The 21,628-nt window shown below is 38.1% G+C and overlaps 1 protein-coding gene across 4 annotated transcripts in view; it reads left to right on the top strand.

Annotated features, from left to right (window-relative positions):
* LOC102309290 (ADP-ribosylation factor-like protein 15) overlaps positions 1-21,628 on the top strand; it is a 97,542-nt gene that overhangs the window by 37,400 nt on the left and 38,514 nt on the right. For all 4 annotated transcript variants that reach the window (XM_005924448.3, XM_005924456.3, XM_042220732.1 and 1 more), the window contains 3 exons: positions 1,293-1,437; positions 2,836-2,895; positions 17,787-17,995. In XM_005924448.3, coding sequence (XP_005924510.1) covers positions 1,293-1,437; positions 2,836-2,895; positions 17,787-17,995 — 414 coding nt within the window. The remainder of the gene's footprint in view (positions 1-1,292; positions 1,438-2,835; positions 2,896-17,786; positions 17,996-21,628) is intronic.

Here is a 21,628-nt window from a genome sequence, read left to right as displayed (position 1 = left end):
TCGGGGGGGCTCGGGTTGCTCAGCCAACGTCTGGTTCTGCTGAAGCAGATTCCCCACATCTCCATCAAATGGCAGTCCTGTTTTGGCATGACTCTGAAAACTGACCCCGGTAGTCATTGATGTCTTGGGCTCTGTAGATGAACTGAGGCTGAAGCACTTTGTTTTGTTCTCCTCCAATTTAAAAGTGGCAATGGATGCATCTTGTAAAATTGCTCTTTTATTGGATGTTCATTTGATTCTTTTAACTTGAGATAAAAAGTCTTTTACAACGACTTAAAGCCGGAATATACAGACCTACTTGAAAACTGATGATGAATATTTGTTTATCCTCTCATTAGTTTAACTGCTTCTGCCCACCGAGGTATTCTTTTTCTGATGGCACACCTGGACAGCGTGCACACAGATGTGCAGCAGTTCATGTAGACTTGCGCATGTTTTTACTTCTTGTTAAAGTCTCTGAGCGCAGCAACAGTGTGTTGAGGAGGGTCGTCCTTTGACATGAGCAGTAGGAAATCTTGTGTTGATGTTCTTGTACTTGAAATGTGATATCGTAGATGGGTAGGAGACTGTGTGTGTGTGCGCGTGTGTGTGTGTCTGTCCTGCCATGTCCAGACTGGTTCCTGTCTTGCTAATAAAAGAGATCTCTTTTTAGTTTTGGATACTGATCTCCCCACACAAGTTTAAAGTTCTCATTCACGGTTCACACTGCATTTGCCCCTTAATGTCTCACAGCAGGCCCTCAGTCCCAGGCCGTGATTCATGGAGTGACAGGTCTGCCTCTGGCTGCCATAAGGGCCCAATCAGACAAGGTTTACATGCAGACAAAAACGTGTTGGACCAGCACTTGGATGCATGCATCTAACCCCCGATTGAATATAGTTTGTCAATGACATTTTCTCTATGTGGCATGATTAAATTAGATCCTACATGTAGAAATCATGGTAGTATCATTCTTTGTCATGGTGCATTCTTTTTTTTTTATTTTTTTTTTTATTTTTATTAAGCTTTCTGCTCAATCATTTGTATACTTTTTGCTCCTTGTACATCAGCTGCACGTGTATCCTATACTCGGCCTGTTTTTTCACGAGGTGTGAATTTTTGTTTTGCCGTATGAAGACAGAAATGCCTGTGAGAGTTGTCATGCAGAGTTATGGAGGCAAGAATTTATCCTAAGAATTGTTTTGATTGCAAATGCAGAATTATAGCGGTCCTCCCTCCATTTCCCTATCCCCCCCCCCCGTCGCGTAGAATTGTTTTCCAATGCATTCATTGCTTTGTATGCTTTGTTTTAGTGTTTTCGGGCACTGTGCTGTAAAGGACCCCCACCGCCGAGACCAGAGTATGATGTGGTGTGCATTGGCCTGACAGGTGCTGGAAAGACCAGCTTGCTCTCACGCCTCTGTAGTGAGAGCACTGATGGCATAGTTCCTACAACAGGTATGTGCTTATAAGACATGGATCAGTGGAAAAGAAGGCATAAAAAATTAAGCATGCACCCTCTGCTGTTGTACCTATCTCCCTTCGCTCACATGTGTTCTTGCAATCTTTCTCCTTTTTAGTCCTTTGTGATTTGAATCTGAAGGACATCATGTTCTTGAAACAGATAGATAGTACTATCCAGGTATTAGTTTTCCAATAGAGGAAGGACTTTTTCCAGTCCCAGTGTTTGTGCCAGAATAGATGTCAGGATGTCACCTGCCAATACTTGTGTTTTTTTCTTCTTCAATCAAGTGGCAGGCTGGTGTTATGTCCAGAATAGAAGGAGTTTTCAGGGTTTGCACATCATTCTTGTGGTAGTCAGCACTCTGCTTTCCATATATGCAATCCCTCAAGAACCCTGACATTCCTGTCTCCTTCGCGGGCTTTGACAGCAGCAGTGTTGAGCTGTTGCAGAAGTCCCACTTTAGATTTACTCTTTTTCCAGGAGAAGCTAAATATAACGTAATTCCCAAATGTGCTGCCTGTAACAGTTAGTTTGCATTTTTCTGTGTCAGGGGGTGTGTTAGGTGAGTGAATAGCTCTCTGCGCCTGCTGATGAGTAAGCCTTAATAGATAAATTAGAAAATTAGTGTTCATCTCTGAAAGCAGATTTAGCTGTCAGCACTGTCCATCTGCCAAATGTACAGAGGGAAGAACAGGAAGGCCAATAAAGGGGGAACTCTCCTGCTAATATTCTTACTTCCTGCTTTATAATTTTGCACTGTTGTAATGTACATAGTGATTAATTTAGATGCTTGTAAAATCATAATCTGCTTTCAAATCTCTCCTCCTATTTGTAAATGTTGTCAGGAAATGAATTCCCACCAAGACAAGTTAGCATAGTTTGAGCAACATTAAGTTTGCCCTTTAGTGGGTTTCTCCACTATTTCCCGTACGCAGCCGCATAAACAAACCACATAATACACGATCGTACTTAGTTGTATCCTCCGCTAACCCCAACATAGAACAAAACACTTTTCTGTTTAGCTCTTCTTGTTTTTCTGTTTTTCTAAAACTGGACCACACAAAGTGTTTTTCTTTCATGTTTATAACACAAATATGTTGTCAGTCCTGTGTGTGTTCACCAGCTGGTTTGGAAAAGGTACACCAAATATCCCGGGGAAACCTAATGATAAAATTGATTTCTTTTTCTTTCCTTTTTTTTCTTTCTTTCTTTAAAGAAAAAAAAAATCCACTTTCTCACTATTGAAAAGTAAATGGAGCCAGCATTCCTAAAAGCTGACTCTCATCACTCCTAGCATGTGCTGGACACACACACACTGACATGGAGGGAAGTACAATTATTTTTTTTAGGTGATTACAATGATGGATTTTCATTGTTTTCTTTCCTCTCAGGTTTCAGCATCAAAGCAGTACCGTTTCCAAATGCCATCTTGAATGTAAAAGAACTTGGAGGTAAGAAGTAAATGCAGGAATTCAAGTTTGTAACGTCTGTATTAGATGAAACGGAGTGACCCAGCAATGAAATGCTGTGGGCCATCGTAGACATTAACAGGTTAACTGGCCCCTGTAACAGTAACTGCATCATGTGATTATTGGGATTTTCTGTTTTCTTTGTATTACTGTAGGGTCTTTACCTTACAATATAAAGTGGGCAACGGTTATTGTGCCATAATGAATGTTTTCTTTTTTGAAATCCGTACTTTATGATCTGTTTACCCACCAAACTATGACCAGCTTCTTTTTCCAATGACATCATTGGAATATTTTGTTCCTCAATTACAAAGCACTCATATGTTGCACAGGTATACAAAAGTCCATATGTGACCTGTTAGATATATAGTTTAATGGTTTGTCTGTCTTTAATCTGTATTCACCCCATCTCTTCAATTGAAATTTACACAAGCGGGCACAAACATCAAGAATGGGGAAAAATGTTTCTTTTTGTGTCCTGTAGCATGACATCTTTCAGACACAGGCGTGTGTGTGTATAGATGTCAGATGTGTTAGTGTGTTTGTTTGTTGGTGTGTTTTAAATTTCCAATGCTGAACAACGTGCACCGTATTATTCCTGGAAATGTACAACCCTCGAGGAAGCTATTAAGTTGAGATGAGGAAACCTGAGGTGGAGGATGGGATAAATAAACAGAGCTAATGCAATCGAAGTCCTTAAAGAGAGCCTTGAGAAATAAAAGGAATAGATTGTTTTGTAATTTCAGTTTCCTGTGCATGACAGGTGCAGTGCATATTTTCAAGGATCACCCAACTTAGGCGTCTGAAAAGATGAAGCACACACACTCACACAAATGCAAAAAGAGGCACTGGGGGGGGCCCCCCACGGGGGGGGTTCCCAATTTTGGCCGGACGGCTTTGGGTTTTTTTTTTTTTTTTTTTTTTTGGTTTTTTTTTCCCCCCCAAAAGAGGTTTTTCTGGATTGGGTCAAAGCCAGTCTGGTGGTAAGAGTGGTAACATGATTGTGGTTGGAAAAACACTGGTCCCACGGATGACACACTTGATTTAGAGACGTTAGTATAGGCTGCCACCACAGAAAAGCGTGATGAAATCTGTTCTCTCTTTCTCTTAGCCCTCCTGCCTGAACACTTACTCCCCTGCTCCTTTCCTTGTAAATACACAGAGCACAGGCAGTTGAGTGATTTATGTTGCCATCCGATATGGATGTATTGGAGACGGTGAAAACAAGCACATGTTTTGATGCCTCTACTAACTACCTCCTTCTTTTTTTTTTTTTTTTTTTTTTTTTTTTTTTTGAGGATATTGGATATTGTGTGTGAGAAAAGGTGTTGATTTGCAGCCATTATGTTTTCCCTGCACAGGCATCCACCTTTTCTTCCAGTTGTATATGACGCAAATATATAATTGGAAGAGTTTGTGTTCTTGCATAATTTTCCACTGGTCAGTTTTCATGCAGAGACCCTCAGAGTGTCTTCTGATTATGGCAGGCTTGTTCTGCACAGTTTGAAACTTACTCAACACTTCCCACTTCTGTCAGTATTCTTTTATTCCTCCCCTTTCCCTATGGCTTTAAAACAAGCAAACATGCCTGCTTTAGTTTTATGTTATTTTGCACTGCATCAATGATGCAGAAAAATGATACAAGATGTGACGCACAGACATCAGTGTTCCTGACCCCGAAACCCTTGTTTTACACAATGCCTCTGTGGCTTGTTCTCTTTACTCAGCCCTGACTAAGGCAAGAGAAGACGCTCTTGTTGAGAAGTGTCAGGATGTGAAGCACTTCCCGTGTATTTCCTTCCCATGCCACCGGAAAGCCTATTGAAGATCAGTGAGGTACTGACGCTTAACAGTCAGAAAGGTAAAGCTAGTTTTGCGTATTTAGGTGACGTATGTGCCCTAGGTCAGATGACCTGTTTGTCAGTATTTGTTTGTTTGAGTAGAGCACACAAACCATTTAAAAGACACAAAGTCACATAAAACTTCCTCACAAAAGCTCAAGCATTCAAGCATTTTATTTTTTTATGTACTGTTCTTCATTTCCTTGGTTTTGTAAGTCTCATTATTGCTCAACCTTTTACATCTGGGAGACAAAGGTAGTTTCAGCTGAACTGGAAGCGGGCATATGGGAGTATGTTAAGGTCAACATTTCTGGCACACAGCAAAATCTTTCATAAGTTGAACTCGTGAACATATGAGGAGAATACAAACTTGACATTATCAGAAATTGTCCTTTGTCACGTGTAGCAAGGAGCAGGAGATGTTTTGCATCAGTTTTGTTTTTCTTTATTTCTATAGTGCCAAATCACAACAACGTTCACCTCGTGGTCCTTTTATATTGAAAGGTAAAGACCCTACAATTACACAAAAACCCCCAACAATCAGGTTAAAGATATTCCATGCAGCTGATTCTGACATTTGCACGCACAATCACTTTCATTGGGTAATTTCTAGGAAAATTTCTAGATCTGGCATAAATTCGAGCATGGTACAGCAAAAGGAAACCAACCAGCAACAAGTCAGTTTGTGAAAGCTTTTCCTACATAGATATTCAACAATTAACTATAAGTGTTACTGCAAGATAAAAGCGCTTATGAACCAAATAAGTCCGACCATGTAAAGTTAGAGTGCAGTCTCACTGAGTGCTGAGGTGCATTGTGTGAAAAAGTCACCAAGACTCTGCTGAGACCCAGTAACTGCTGAGTTAAAACCTTCTCTGCCATTCACATCAGCACAAAAGCTGTGTACTGGGAACTTCATGACATGGGTTTCTATCGCCAAACAGGTCCTCTAGGAGCATATGTATAGGTGACCCTGTAATTTTGATCATATGGTGTTGTACTTGGAGTTTGCTATAAAAATATAAAAGGACTGGAATGGTTGTGCATTGGTCATGCACAACTAGATCCACCTACATGGTGGATCTGTGTATTGTCACCAGGGGATAGTATCAAAATATGCAGAAAACAAATGAGCTACGCTTATTTGTTTGGGCTGTTGTTTGTGCTTTAGCTTAGCCTCCACTACAGAGAAGGCAGAGGTCATAATGTACGTGTGTTGTTTTGCGTGGTGAACTCTGCTCTTGCGTTCCACCTATGCAAGCTATCTGTGCCTTCAGGCAGCACAGTGTTGTCTTTATTTTTTCTTTGTTTATGGAGTACTGCACATAAGCATGTTGTTATATTGAGCTATACTAAGCCAGTAAATCCGTACTTAAAGCATAATTAGCTTGTATTTTACTTGACACCCGAACTATAGCATGTGAACTGCATGTGACCTACAGTTCAGTGCTGTGTCTGAACTCTTTCTACACGTAGCATGGGGCTCTGGAGCCGATCTATCCTGGCAATGTGCTGCTCACGCTGTAGATTCTGTGTAGATGCCGCATAAGTCTGGTTATGCATTTTTAAATCGCCGTGCTTTGAGTGCACTGGACCAGATTATCATATCTACAAAATGTCCTATAGACTAAAGACACAAATCAACCTTTGGGAAGGCATGCCCTGATGGATGTTACCAGGCGGGGCGATATGTTTGTCTGAGTCATGCATTTGTTACTGACTTATTTTAATTTGTTCTCCTTTTCATCCTTAACTCTGATTTTTGTCTTTTCCTTCTGCCTACCATACCTTCTGATCTTTAAAATTGTGTCTGTGTTGTGCTGTTAGATGCTTTCAAGAAAAAAAGACCAAAAAACTCCCCAAAACAATGCCTTACTTTGTTTTACTCCTGTCAAGCTTCCCTTATTGATTTAGACACATTGTCTGGCCTTGATAAAACACCCTGCTCGTATCAGACAAGGCTTGTCTGTCGTGCCAGTCAGTGTATTTAGCTTGTAAATAACTTCGTAATTTCCACTTCTCTGCAGGATTGACAAAACTTTGCTGAGAGAAGAGTATGACAGGATAAAAGGACAAAATAAACACATCCAAGCCTGATTTAACTCTAACCTGGAGAAGATGAATCTGAATAATTTGGATTCCACCTCCGAACAAGTTATTTGTAAATTAAGATAAATGTGCATGGAAAAAGAGCAAAAGTGTGATCTCACTGCAGAGTCTGTCTGCTCTCAGAGGCGACAAAATCCAAATAATCTTCTGCTCTGTCTTAGCTTTTTATTTAAATAGTGACACAGTCAATCAGTGTCATCAGTATGCCATGCTGTATTACCCTCTCAGGACTAATTAGAAATTATAATCAGGCGTTAAATAAATAAATACCCAGAGAGAACTGTGCCTTTTTAATTCTAGGATGGAAGCATGAAGAGATTGATACTGTTCATTTATTCAGTGGACAACAACACTGCAGCAAAACTGCATCATTTTTTTGTACTTATCTTCAGTCTGACACACATTAGCTACTGTGCCAGGTATGAGGATTAGGTGGGAAGGGCACCTCCAGTGTGTGTGTGTGTGTGTGTGTGTGTGTGTCTACATGTGTGGACAGTGATGTGACGTCAAGTCTAGACGGGCCATTTCACAGTGTGCATTCATGTCACGCAGGGACAGCTGATGAAGTGACCCTAATAGTCACAACACACTGCTGTTGTTCTGTAGCGATGTGGCTGGAGTTAAGAATTTAGACATTTGATTTGAACAACAGCGGTGCATCTTTGTACATGCAGAGGTGTTGTTAATACGGGCTGTAGACTATTTGAAACAAGGCTTTACATTACTTTGTTATTTTTCATTACTATACATACGCTATTGGTGATAGTTAATGAATATTGATTTGGTGTATGATGTTTAAGTTTGACCTTTTTATTTCTAGATTAGCATGTGTGTCTGTGTGATCATGTTAATGACTGTATACAGGTGCTGCATGCATCATTATTATCATATAGTTGAAAAAGAAATCTGAAAAAAGGCCTTAATTCTTAAAGTTCCTCTTTCCAAGGTAAAACATAGTGCAACCATAACATCTTAGTAAGTAATAATAATGGTTGTTTATTTAAAAAAAATACTACAAAAGTAGTTTATTTAAATAGCATTTGGAGCCTTGCCCAATTTTTTTTATGAGTAGGATTTATCGGCTTAATCATTAGAGGTGGGAATCACCATACAACTCACAATACAATATTATCACAATACTTAACGCACGATACGATATTATTGCAATTTTTAAAAATATTTTGCGATATTCAAATTCTGGACATAAAATGAATATTGATAAAGTTTACCTTTATCTAATATCAAAGGCTCACACTCAATCTTTCTCTCATTTCAGTCAGTTTTATAAACTGAACGGTTTGTATTACAGTCTAGTCCAACTTAACTGAATGCAACCATCTGGTACAATTATAGCTATTCTGAACTATGCAATTTATGAAAACTATGCAGCCCATTCAGCAACTGAAGAATTTGAAAGTAAATTAAAACAAAATATAATTTTACATTAAATAAAAAAGTTTTAAACTTGTTCCAGTCCACGAAAAAATTGTTTGTAACAAAATATCGATTTCTGCTGTCCCTGTATCGATGCATTATTAGCAAACAAAATATCACGATACTACACAGTATCGATTTCCCCCCCACCCCTATTAATCATGTGTATGAATAAAGTACAGTTACTCATTCAATTTTCGCCATTTGCCAATGCACATTTGGTGCACATAGGTGAAGATTTAGTAGTTAATTAAAATTACACAGTTTCTGTTTATGCCTTTAATTGGTAAGATGAGGAAAACGATCACTGCAAATAAGTAGAATTTAGAAGCACTTGTAAGTGTTTTCTCATTTTAAAAGCAAGTTTGCGTTCATTTATCCCTCTAAATTCAAATCAAATTCAAATTTTATTTGTCACGTACACAGTCATACACGGTACGATATGCAGTGAAATGCTTAGACAACTGCTCGTGACCTAAAGGGGAAAAAAAGGAAAAGGCTATGAATAAGATAGGAAATAAATATGAAAAATTAAAAACGGTAAATTTAACTAGGAAGGAATAAAATATAAATTAAGGTTAAAAATGAAATAACTGTACAACACAAATTAGAATGAAGGGTAAATTTAACTGGGAAAGAGTAAGATAAAATATATAAATTAAAGTTGAAAATAACTGTACAACAAAATACACAATACACAGTATAGAACTATATAAGAATGTATGAAGAAATATAAATAAATAAATAAATAAATATATACACAATAACAGCAGCTGTACAAGTATTAACTGGAAATGAAGAATGTAGTGACCAGTGTTGTGGAATCCACATGTCGTCTTGTGCAGTGCAAATATGCTTTAAGTGATGAAGTGAAAACAATGTCCAGAATGTCCAGTGTGTGTGTGTGTGTGTGTGTGTGTGTGTGTGTGTAAGAACCATATGTGTGGGTCAGTACTGTGTGGGGGTGTGATTGAGAGACCGTATCGCCTGCGGGAAGAAGCTCCTCCTCAGTCTCTCTGTGTTGGTCTTCAGGGAGCGGAATCGCTTTGCTGACCTCAACAGAGAGAACAGTCTGTTGTTGGGATGGCTGAGGTCCTTCACGATCTTCCTGGCCTTGGCCTAGTGTCAGTAGCCCCAAATAATTTAATGTTGCACTCAGTAGCACCCACTTGGAAAAGCTGTGGAATAAACAAAAGTGATTTGCATTGTTCAAAATATTTTGTAGACACATTTCTGCTAAGGACAGACACACTTCAGTTTCAAGTGAATGTCAGGCTACAGCAGTGGGATAGATATGAATCACTGTTAACTTCCTTCACAAACAATAAAGGATTCAGCATATCATATTAGTAAAATTATATTCATGTCTTAACATTATATACATACGAATATGCACACATGCTGTCATTTCTGGAGTATTTATGTCAGTGTCACTGGTATGTCTCAGTTGAGAGGACTACTGAGATGTAGATGTCATTGATCATTTTTCAACATGAAGCCTTAAAGGGGCACCATTTACCCAAACCTGTGATTTACCCCCAAAACCTGAAGTAGTTTAATCCCCTAAACCTGTCCCAGTAGTTCTTGGCCAACCCACTCTCCACAGAACAATGGACTAACTAGGACACAAGTGAGATGAGATGAGCAAGACAGATTAACATGACAGAAAATTTAACAGCCAAATTTAGCTACCAAGCGCATCTCTGAACAAAAACACCACATAGTAGTTACTACTGACCATATGCGGTTCTCATTCCTATCAAATATCCCCACTGTGTGTGTAAATTGAACCTGAAAGAAGCTTTTGCTTTGTGTGGGGGGGAAAAAATCCAACCACAGTGAAGTAATTTGCATTGCATTTAAAGCGGATGATGGAAGCCGCAGACTGTTCTGGTTTTGGAGTTCTGAAGTCTGGAGTGTAACCGATCTGCATTTGAAGCCTTATTCAAGCATATTACCTTCCTTCATGTTCATTGTGGTTAAATGGTGGATCAGAAAGAACTCATTCGCATCCTCAGGGTGCTCTGGGAATGCCAACTTTTGATGTTGAAATTTCTGAAATATTGAACATTTTCAGTATTTCGGAACCCGTAGATCAGAAACAAGCAAGATCATCTAAATATTTTTGTTCATATTAGTGCAGGAAACTGTTTGTGTAAGAGGGGTGGGTAGTGTCATATAAACATCAGTGGCTTGGTGATTGATTATTACACTTTGAACCACTCACATTACTTTTCCATAACCGTAAACAGCTGTGTCAGTTACAGTGGCACATGATGAAAATGGCCCAGCCATCGAAGACCAGGGTTACACACCCAAAAAGGAAAAGTTCTGCCAAAATATTACATATAATAACACCAGTCAAATGATTGCTTATAGTAACATCTGCCAAATTATTGCATACAGTAACACAGTCATTTAGGATATTTTGTGAAGCTGCATTTCTATAAACAATTACTGTTAATTGTGTGCATAAATGAAAGGGATTAATGTGTAGGCTGACAGATGTACTGACAGTGGAAGTGTTTTTTACTCCTCACTCCAGTTCCAGCCAGGTCATTCCTTAGTGAAGTAAGAAAACTTTATTACAACAGCTTTGCTCAACAGTCCCAGCAGGCTCGCTCGTCACTGTTGTAGCAATTTTCCTCAGTCTCTGGCACTAGCATAACTTCAAAGAGGATTGCTTTCCGGGATTTATTTTTCAAAAGTTTAAGACCTAATACTGAGTTTTTGTTTAAGGTGAAAGCTGCCAGAAAACTTAAACCAAGAAGCAAAACTATTTAATAAGTTATTGCTAAACCTGACAGTAAATCTGAGACCAAAACAAAAAGATCAAGCCCTCACAGTAGTCTTATTTATACCAAAGGAAGTATAGGGTGGCAGGGTTTCAACTGTTGAAATGTATTGTTGAAATATAGAGCACGGCATGCTGAATTCATAAACACAGGCTATTGAATGCAACAGAAAGAGTCTGAATTCAAGCTGCTTTTAATTTTTGCTGCGTATTGACTGCTTGACGTTTTTCTGGCATTTGCATCCAAGTTTTGTTCATTAATTAAAAGTCAAACACAAAATCAGAACATGCTGTTACATGTTTGTACAAATGGCAAATGTCTGCTTTTCCCACTTTCTCCTCTAACGGGGCTCGTAACTCAGACAGAATCTTAATTTTGCCGTGTTTTCACTTTTTTGCTTCAGATGGTGTCCGTAAAGTGTAACCACTGAATACTTCAAAATAAACTGAAAAAGTGCACTACTTTCTGTCACATTGAGACTAGGGTTTTACAATATTTTGTAACGCAAGGAAAGTTAATTGTTTAAGGAAGATGGAGATTACTACAGAAGGAACAAATGTGTATTTTTACCCTCCACTAATCTACAGATTCTTTTTCTTTCTTGATGATGAACTAACTGTAATTCTATGGTCTTTTGAAATATTAAAACTAGTCAAAATGCCCTTTTTAGAATATCTTCAAACCCAAACTGGCAACTTAAAATAGCCTTGTTTTTTACCACAAGCAGAACATTAAATATCACTAGTGAAAATTTAGAGAAATATTTGCAGAAATATGACAGAAAATGGTTTGATTTGATTTAAAAAAAAAAAAAAGTTATTTATTTATAGATGATTAACTAAACAGCTGACCTTTTCAGGTCGAAAAGTTCTGACATTTCAATAAATTCAAAAGCCTAGACCTATATCAACGTTCATTGTCAATAACTTTGGAGAAAGAATGTGAAAATGTTTTATGCGTGTGGAGAGTTGGCTGCATTAGTAATGCATGATAACTTCATAAGTGTTTCACATAAGTGTCCTGTTGCAGTTGGCTGTGCATGTGCAATGAATCATCAAATGCATGCAAAACACAGCAAGTGTTCATACAATATAAGTAAGATTCAGATTCAAGGTCTTTGGGGCATGAATTTAAGATTCATCGGTCCCAGACCTCAAACCATGCATACTTTCATATGTTTTATTATTTTATGCAGTACATGGAATGTGTTAGTACTTTCCTTCCTTTTTGCTTTAGTCCTCACATGCTGCAAAAATGTGCACTCGCCAAGCAAAAAAAATATAACGAGTCAGATGTGTTATCCAGCCATTTAATTTCTGAGAAGTGACTCTGATGTCAGACTCATAATAAAGCTGTTTCGCTAGTGTCATTTATTTTATTTATTTGGTTTTGTTTTTGTTTTTTTTAGAAATTCTGAAATTGGAATGCTTGAGGTGTTTAGGGAACATCTGTAATTTTAGCTGCACTCCCCACTACTACCAGAAAATTCCCAACATGTGTGAAATTGCAGCCAAATTTGGGCAGACTAAAAATAAATGAAGCGGTCTCCCCAGCAACTCAATTCCTGTCTGTCAAAGCAAGTGACTAATACAAGGTCAGTTTCCATTTCATTATTTAGAAATGAATGTCTTGGCTAGCATTTGTTTTTGTCCCCGGGCCCACTTCAGGTGTTTTGCATTTATTACACACAACTACATGCACGCCATTCACTAAATGCATCCTTATGACTATTCTCTTTTAAAAACCTAAACGTTATGTGCTTGTTTCTGTCTGTTATGCTTTCATAACAACCAATTGGCTTCATATGAGGTGTTCAGGGAACACTGGTAACTTGGAGTGTCTGCCAGGTGATTAGCATTTATGATTTGTAAATTATACAACAGAAAATTGCAGACATTACACTTTCCCCTGTGCATTGCATATCTATTTGCATGAACATTGGTCACACACGATGTTTGGGCACAACAGCTTGGATCATTAGCAAATGTAATTCTATTGCTGTCAGCAAGTGTGCAATCAGCTCTTCCTGAAAGGGAACATTTGAATGAATAAGAGCTGAACCAAAAGATAAGTGTGAGGGCAAGTAGAAAGGATGTTGAACATTCATAGAAATGCAAATTGTAACTTAAATTAGAAGTAAATGGGAGGCATTCAAGGGAACACAAATAAAATTGAAAAAGGAAAAAGTGATAGTATTCAGCTGTGAATTCTTCTTCTGTAGCACCCAACAAAGCATACCATAAGATTTGACAGCGCTATGTGAGATTCTTTCAACTAGCTGATTAAAAGGACTCTGTTCAGATGTATTGTTTATCCATGTAATTTGTCATGTTCAGGCAGGGAATCTGTCATATTGGAGGCAGGCATTTTAATGTTATTTTTGTCAGGTTTTACACATGGAATAAGTGAGGCAACAAGCAGTCCAGTTCATGAGTCAAGACTTGACAAGTTCACTAGGAGCCATGACTGTTACTGACATGCTATTTTTAACTTCTCGTGATACAACTTCCAGCTTGTTATGTCTGCTTGCAGTCTAAAACTATAAAATGTGTTTTTAAATTATTATTCTAGGTTCTTTTTGGTGGATATAAATAAAAGCGATACATGAAAGTTGTCAAAAACAGAGAGGAAAAACAAGCAAAAGAGATGGTCTGGCGCACCGATGGTGCACTTTTAAAAAATTAATCATATGAGTAACTTCCTCCAAGAATCATGACATCATGTTTGCAAATCCTGCTCACAGACCAATAGGTGGCAGAAGCTGCCAACAAGATCCGACGAGACATGACAGACATTCCACCATTTCCAGGCAAAGTTGAGAGAAGCTTCCTAGTCAATCTCTCAAGTGCCACTTTGTCTGATAGCTTTCCACTCTAGTGAGAGGTGTGAGTAGAAAGAGTGGGGGAGGAAGGAAGGAAAGAAGAGAAGGAGAGCATGAGAGAAAGGAGGTAAATGTCACTGAGAGCAATTCGTGATTTTTAAACATTTGCCTGCCTCACAGTTCGTCACTTCTTGGCAATTAACTTACTATGAGCAACTATAACAAAATAACAATTCACAAGATTGCAAAGGAAGGAACCTCACCAGATGGAGAGGGATAATTTTAACCAGAGAAAGTACATCTTCTACAATCAAGTGAACATACTTGTGTGTATAGTGTACACAGAGACAACAACTTTATTGAGCGTGTAAAACAGACATTTAGCACCTGTTAATAGAAAACATGTGGGCAGTAATCATTTGAGTGAATACATTTAAAAGTGTGAAACCAGACAACAGCTATTCTTTTTATAATGTGATGTGCAGTAAAGTGTTGGTGGAACTTCAGTTTTTTATAGATTTCATATAAGAAAGATTTGTTTAGGAAAAACAACAACCCTTATGTGCACTTTGAATTTGTAAAACTAAACTTTTTGTTTCAAAATTTTGTTGGAAATGTGTACTTTCCTCCTCATACATTCCTCGTGAGGATCAGCAGCTGTTCTCAGTTTGGATTCAATCAGTTAAAATGAATTATTCTTATTTCATAAGACAAGACCCCTAATGCTGAAGGACCAAGAAATGAAAGAATATTGCCAAGATATCACAGTTATTGGTTATTCCTTACTGACTTTAAGAAAAGTGTTGTTAGAGTAAAAAATGATGCACATGGAATGGCATTCATACAGTGCTTTTCTAGTCTTTTGATTCCTAGCCACATGTTACCATACATTCATACAATGCTTTGTTCTGTGCCTTTAGGCACATTATTTGCCTCTCCTCTATGCTCGATTTAGAATCACAGTTTAACCTAAAACGCATGGGTTTGGGTTTTTTTGGGGTTTTCTTTGCTGTGAGGCAATAGTGGTAACTACTGCAACACCGTCCCACCCATGGTGAGATTTGCCATAAATAACACCAATTAGACTTGCTGTAATTACAAAGGTACATTCAAGTAGTGTAGATGGGTTTGCAAAAGAGAGGTTCAGAGATTTGACCAGACTTTGTGTTGCAGCTCTTAATACATAACAGGTTGATTCTTGTTTGTGGGGTGGACACTGCTGTTTGAGGTTATTTTTGGCAGGGGTTTGTTCAGTGAAGATTGTAAACCAACCTTTTTCCCCTAAAGTAGCCCATCAGAAAAAGTCCCAGGAAATAAACAGACAGAAGTTATTAGCTGAAAATGAATATTTAAATCATAAATGATTACATGTCTGAAAAGACACTCCCATAGATACAATCATATAACACCTATACTCAGACTTTCCATTTATACAGTTTGCGTTAAAGATGAAAAGAATTGTATGCTACCCCCTGTTTTAAAATTCACCAGTTCCTATTGGGGAAAAAGTGCAAGTTTGCCTTGAAGAAGTGATGTAGGTAAGATGATCCAAGAATCAGGGAGAACCTGCCACAGTTGTTTGGTGGATTTAGGTGATCTCAATTGCTGCTTCTCTTCTTATAATTTCAGATTGACTCAGTGATGTTGAGAACAGGACTCAGTGGTGGCCATGCCATCTGTTGCAGGACTCGCTTGTCCTTCTTGTTATTGAAGATGATTCTCTAACTGACAAGCATGTTGATGATGATATTTTGTGGCAGTGATTAGGAATTATTTTTCATAGCGGACGTCCAACAGTTGGTGCTGTAATTAAGGACATTAACCATTTATTTAACATGTTCATTTAAAAGTAAGCAAAGATGACAAATGACCTTTAAACTATTTCTAGAGTGGGAAGTTAATTTTCCCAATGGGAAACTGGGGCTGTTGTGCAGGGTTACACCAGTAAGCTGCAGTTCTGCTCAGTGTTAATTTATTAATATTGATTTAATTTTACAAACTACTATCACTGTAGATTTTAGAATTAGTCAATGAAAATGTGAAAAAGACAAAAGTACCAGCATTTTATCGCTGTTTAATGAGTATGTGCAGTTTCTACTAAATTTCAGACTTAACTTTATGCAAAGTGCTGTTGCTGTTTTGTTTGTAGTTTAGTTAGTTCATTTTTCTTATTCAGTTATAGAAATCTAGTCTGTTTTGGACTTGAACAAGTGTATTGAATTCACATTGAGTGTCTAGTAAATTGAAGATCTGCCTTCTATTCTGCATCTGAGAGCTCTGGAAGCTTTACCTACATTCTCACAAAGCTCTCAAAATTGCGTCCTCGGATCCCATTTCTTTTTAGCAATTTACCCAGGCTGAACCCTCTGTCAGCTGTGTGGTAGTCTATGTCACTATGTTCAGTCTCATGATCCTCCAGAAGTGGAACAAACTGTCTGTCTTGCACTGATGAAGTTGCACTGATACTACATCAACAACATTCATTTTAGAACTGACTTTCACAACACCTCCTGAGGTGTAATACATTGCAAAAATCTGAATTTCAGTTCTGGGTTCATCTTAAAAGTTGGAACATTTTTCACTGTCAGATTTGGACAGCCATTGCCAGTTTGTCCCATTTTGAGCCCCAGAATATCCAGGTGAACAAATCACTTCCTGTTGTTGTCCCGAATCACTAAGCTGGTCTTGATGGACCAAGCCCCATCCAGGGATGAACCAAGCTTTTTCCTTGTTGCTTTTGCAACTTTGCTAGCAAAGGATCAGATGTCAGTTCCTGTTCTGCATCAATAATTTGTTTGGTTTTGTTTTTGTTTTTTTGTTTTTTTTCTGTGTTTAGTCTCCTAATGACATTTTAAACTGTAATATTTAATAACAGCAATCCGCCCTCTACCAAGTAAGCACCCAGCTTTAACTCAGACTTCAGTAAATAAATATTTAGAAGTCCAGGTCTTGTGGAAAAACTCTACGTTCTTCATCAATTTTTCTTTAATGTGAGCTGATGTCTTTCAGAGCTAGTATAACTTGCAGCTGTGAAACATCTGGTCCAATGCATTTACAGTGAAGCTGCAGTCACTTGCACACGAATATATGTAAATTAAAAAAAAAAATAGCATTGACCTCCAAAATAAAGCAACAAAGCTGTATTGTGATATCCAAAACATAGCAAAATTATTAAGCCATTCACTGATGAGGATTTTATCAAAGTGTTTGGTGGCTGAAATGGGACAAACTGGGTGACGTATACTTATCTATGTTTGCATCCTAGTTTCCTATTGATCTCACATGGGCCGCTCAGGGACAGTCAAAGAGCCGGATGTGACCTGAGGGCCGTACAATGCTCTGCACTGTATGGACAAACGTAATGGGCCATACCTCTCTGTCTGTTTTCAATCCCTTTGCCTCAGGTGTAATAAATCTAGCACCTAACCATGCAGTAGGCCTTTAGAGACATCTGTGGAGGAATGGGGCATTCTAAAGAGGTCAATGAATTTGAGCATGATACTGTAATAGGATACTATGGTTGAAACACTAAGGTTACATTAAAAGCTTTTGTGTGTGTTTATTTTGTTATTAACTAATTATTAATGTCTTTTCTCAAATTTGTTTTTACAACTGCAACCTTTGCTGTGAGTGAAAATTAGAATGGAAGCAGAGGAAGGTGGCGGTCATGTCTGAGTCGTGTTGTCAGCATCTCTTTGGTTGTTTTGGTTTTACACCAAACAGATTCCTTAATCCATAATTTATATATTTGAGTGTTATGTATATTTTCTTTTCATTAAAGTTAATTTACAAACACAACAATTACAAGTGTCATACTTTCTAATATAGAGCTCTAACAGTGGCTAAATTTAATAGCATCACATCCGTCCACAGGAGCTGACAACATCAAGAAGTATTGGAGTCGTTACTACCAAGGATCACAGGGTGTAGTCTTCGTACTGGATAGCGCATCATCAGATGAGGACCTGGAGGCGGCACGTAATGAGCTCCACTCGGCTCTGCAACACCCACAGCTCTGCACACTACCTTTCCTCATCCTTGCAAATCATCAGGACAAGCCTGCTGCAAGAACGCCGAACCAGGTAAGTTAGTTTGTTGTCAGTGCTGCTGCTAATGTTTCCATTTGATGTTTCTCTCAAAGTTCAGTTTGTCTTACAGATGTAAACACTGCCCCTTACACGTCTGGGTTAGTAAAGACATCATTTTGCAGAATCCATTGCACACACTCATATAAATATACACATACACATGGATGACCCTTTTCTTTTTACACTGAAATAACTTGTTGTATACAATAGGCCCATTAGGGCTGTCACACAGTTTACTGTGGACAACATAATGACTTTTGGAATGTTAACATATTGCCAGATATTGAAAATTGTGAAACCTAAGGATGAAATTTCTGTGTTTTTCATAGTAGTGGAGTTCTGGCTTTTGTGTGTCAATGGACTTTGGGTTTTTTTGGGGGTTTTTCCGAAGTCAGTTTGGTCCCCAGCAAAGGGATAAACTCAGATTATTAAAGACCTCTTTAGATTAGTTTAGTAGTAGAAAATTCCACCAGACCTGTGTCTTTTCCATTTTTTTTTTTTGTCTCTTTCACATTTTTGTTGCTGAATAACTTGGGTGGGGAGAGAGCAGTTAAGGAGATAAGATAAACTAGCATCTCTATAAATGCATATATACATCACACTCTCAGTTCAGCAGTCAGAAATATCCATCTGTTAATTTAATTTCAAAGCATGCCCAAGTCCAAGCATGAAGGTGTTGGGTATATACAGTATGTTGCTGTGAAATGATCCTATAGCAAGGCATTCTGTGTCACCTATCTCATATAACAAAATTTAGCACAACATAACATAATTAGCAGCATTATATAATTTCCCCCAGGTATCAATAATGTATTCTGATTCTAAAGATCTTAATGTAATCAATCAGAACAACCCGTGTGACACCCTCACCTTGGGACAAAGTTGATGACTGCTTGTGTTTTGGGTATAAAGGACAAAAAGGTCAAAAAATTCAGTTCTAAGAGACTCTAAGAAGTCTCTTAGAGTAGGATGTTATATCTAGCATTTCTTATGCAGTGCTCACTACATACGTTTTAAAATCATGGACACTCGCTCTCAAAATCACAAACACACACAGAAATATATACACACATACATCATGTTTAGGGTCCTATTTGATGTTTCTAAATGATGACAAAGATGAATAGTTAGAGAGAGCACCATCTGCATTTCCTACCCTGGACCACCAATGTTGCTACTTCAGGGATGTGAAATCCACTGTGGGAAAAGAAAAAGGGATAAGCTGTGAGACTGATTCTGTTGTGACATAAAGTAATTGTAACTAAAGCAAAGATGTTACTGCTGGGCTTCAGAAAAATATTGCATTTAGGTGTGCGAGCAGTTAATTTGAGAAGCAAACCATAGTCTTTGGTGCCACAATAATAACTTTTGTGTTGTGCTGCAAGGACCTCTAACTAGGTTTATTAAATATTACTTGCATTCGTATTTAGTGGAGCAACTGGCTTCACTCTTCCAAATATAATCACACTTTGTTCATAGACAATGTTAGAACATGATGACCTGTCTCTAATTAGGTACAATGTTTAAAAGGGATATGAACAAACGTCACAAATACAATCAGTACTCGATATTATTACGCAGGAATCGAACACCAAACGCCAGCGGTTCAATTTTAGCCACACTTGTGAGTCAAAGTGCATGAAACAGGAGTGCAATTTTACAGATCAGCTAGTGGGTGTTGATCGCACTCTGAGCAGCAGAAATGAATAAAAGAATCAGCTGCAGCAACACACAGAGCAAACATTTAGTGTTCTGCAATGGAACGCAGAAAAAAGCTATGCACACAGACGTGCTACATGTCAGGCAACCAATGAAAAGCTTTAGACTCTGTACAGATTTTTTTATTTTTTTTGCACTCTGGAGCCCAACACCACCGGAATCAGTTTTAACTTAATGTAACTAATTAGTATGGATTGGATGCACTTGAGCATGAGCCACAATAGTCACGGAAACCCACTCATCTTATTGATCATTTAAATGGCAACTGCTCGCTTTGAGCTCGACAACACTGGTCCCCTTGTTGGCCCTCAAATCATAGCAGATTAATTAATCTGCCTGTGGCCTGCCCATATTCTCTGAACGGTCTTGGCGTGATGTGTCCTTATCAGTCAGTCATCAGTTTCTGATTTGGCTGAACTGTGTGCAAACACTGATGACACATGAGACTGACTTATGGGGATGGAGGGGTTGGATAAAAGTTGCCCAAAGGCCTTTTTTGCACCCCGTTGGAAGGCCCTGTTTAGTTCATCATGAAAGACTTGCATAAAACTAGTTGTTCAGGATTGATGCAGTTGTTTTGATACTATGTCTACTATCAGCTGAACGTCACTGGGAATTTGAACGTTTTCCATGTTGCTGTTCTATGTGTGTTTGTCATAGTATTTCTGACTTAGTTATGCATGCACTTGAATTGATTACAGATCATAAGAAACTCCAGTTGCAATTTTATTTTAATTTCTATTTACTTTACCTTCTATGCTCTTGTGTATATATACATCGTGTCTAGCACGTATGACAAATTGGTGATTAACATAAAGCACTGGAATCTGCTGTGAGTGATAACATGTATTATTTAATTGAATTATTCTTATGGTTTATTAATATACTTTGACAGGATTTTTCACAGTGGTTAATCCAGTTTAGATACCAAAGAAATGATATTTCATGTCCATATTTGTATTCGTTGTAATCTGTTTGTGTGTTTGTATTTCTATGGTCATTATGAGTGTTACCGTCCCTGTGTGCACATATCTGACTCATGCCTTGTCACTGAAGGAGCTTAATGTTCAGTGACTCATAAATAATCTTTGCATAAGACAAAACAAAATTTTAGACCAACTGTTAAAGAACCCTTTGTTTCTTTGTCTCTGTGTTATATATAGAGCTAAATATCTTTGATACTGTAATGGAAAAGAAAAGTGGAAACAGAACGGCTGAGAGGAAAACTTCTCTATACGTTAACTAAACATTTGTTCAGCGTCCACAGGGGTCTCTTCCTGGAGTTTGTTTCCATTTCTGCCAAGGTTCCCATGATATTGGTTCTAGTTGGAGACATAAGATAAATTATGTGTGTTTATTTATTCAGCATTTTGATGCAAGAGGAAAATAAGTATTGAATCTGAAGGATGAACCATGGTCCAGTTCTGATGCGTATGTGTCTGTCACAGGTGCCTCAGGCAGTGGACAGCCCAGATGTACACAGCAAGATGATGCATGTGTGTTCTGACAACTTCCTGTCATAGCCAACACTGAGATTTTCCGAAAATTGGGCTGTCTCACCTCTTATGTCCAATGAAGTCACATGGGCCAGCTGTTGTGCCCCGTGCCAGTCAGTGAGCCTTTGGCGCCCATGACGCCACGCATATTCAGTTTAAAGGGGTAGTGTGTCTAGATATTAATGTGTATAATTAGGATGATTAAAAAAAACACACACCAGCCACTTTATGAAGTACACCATTAGGGCTGCCACAAACGATTATTTTGATAGTCGACTAGTCACCGATTATTTTTGCGATTAGTCGACTAATCAGATCCATTGAACGTAAAACGTACAGCTTATTGCACCAGCAGCATCTGCTCTTATATAACTATCATTAGCTTACAGCTTTAAGTGTTTAAGGTATGTGC

This window comes from Haplochromis burtoni, unplaced genomic scaffold, assembly GCF_018398535.1.
Source record: "Haplochromis burtoni strain Fernald_Lab_line unplaced genomic scaffold, NCSU_Asbu1 Contig_54, whole genome shotgun sequence".
Lineage (NCBI taxonomy): Eukaryota > Metazoa > Chordata > Actinopteri > Cichliformes > Cichlidae > Haplochromis > Haplochromis burtoni.
The sequence above is the reverse complement of the archived record's forward strand: the minus strand, read 5'-3'. Positions and strand labels throughout refer to the sequence as shown.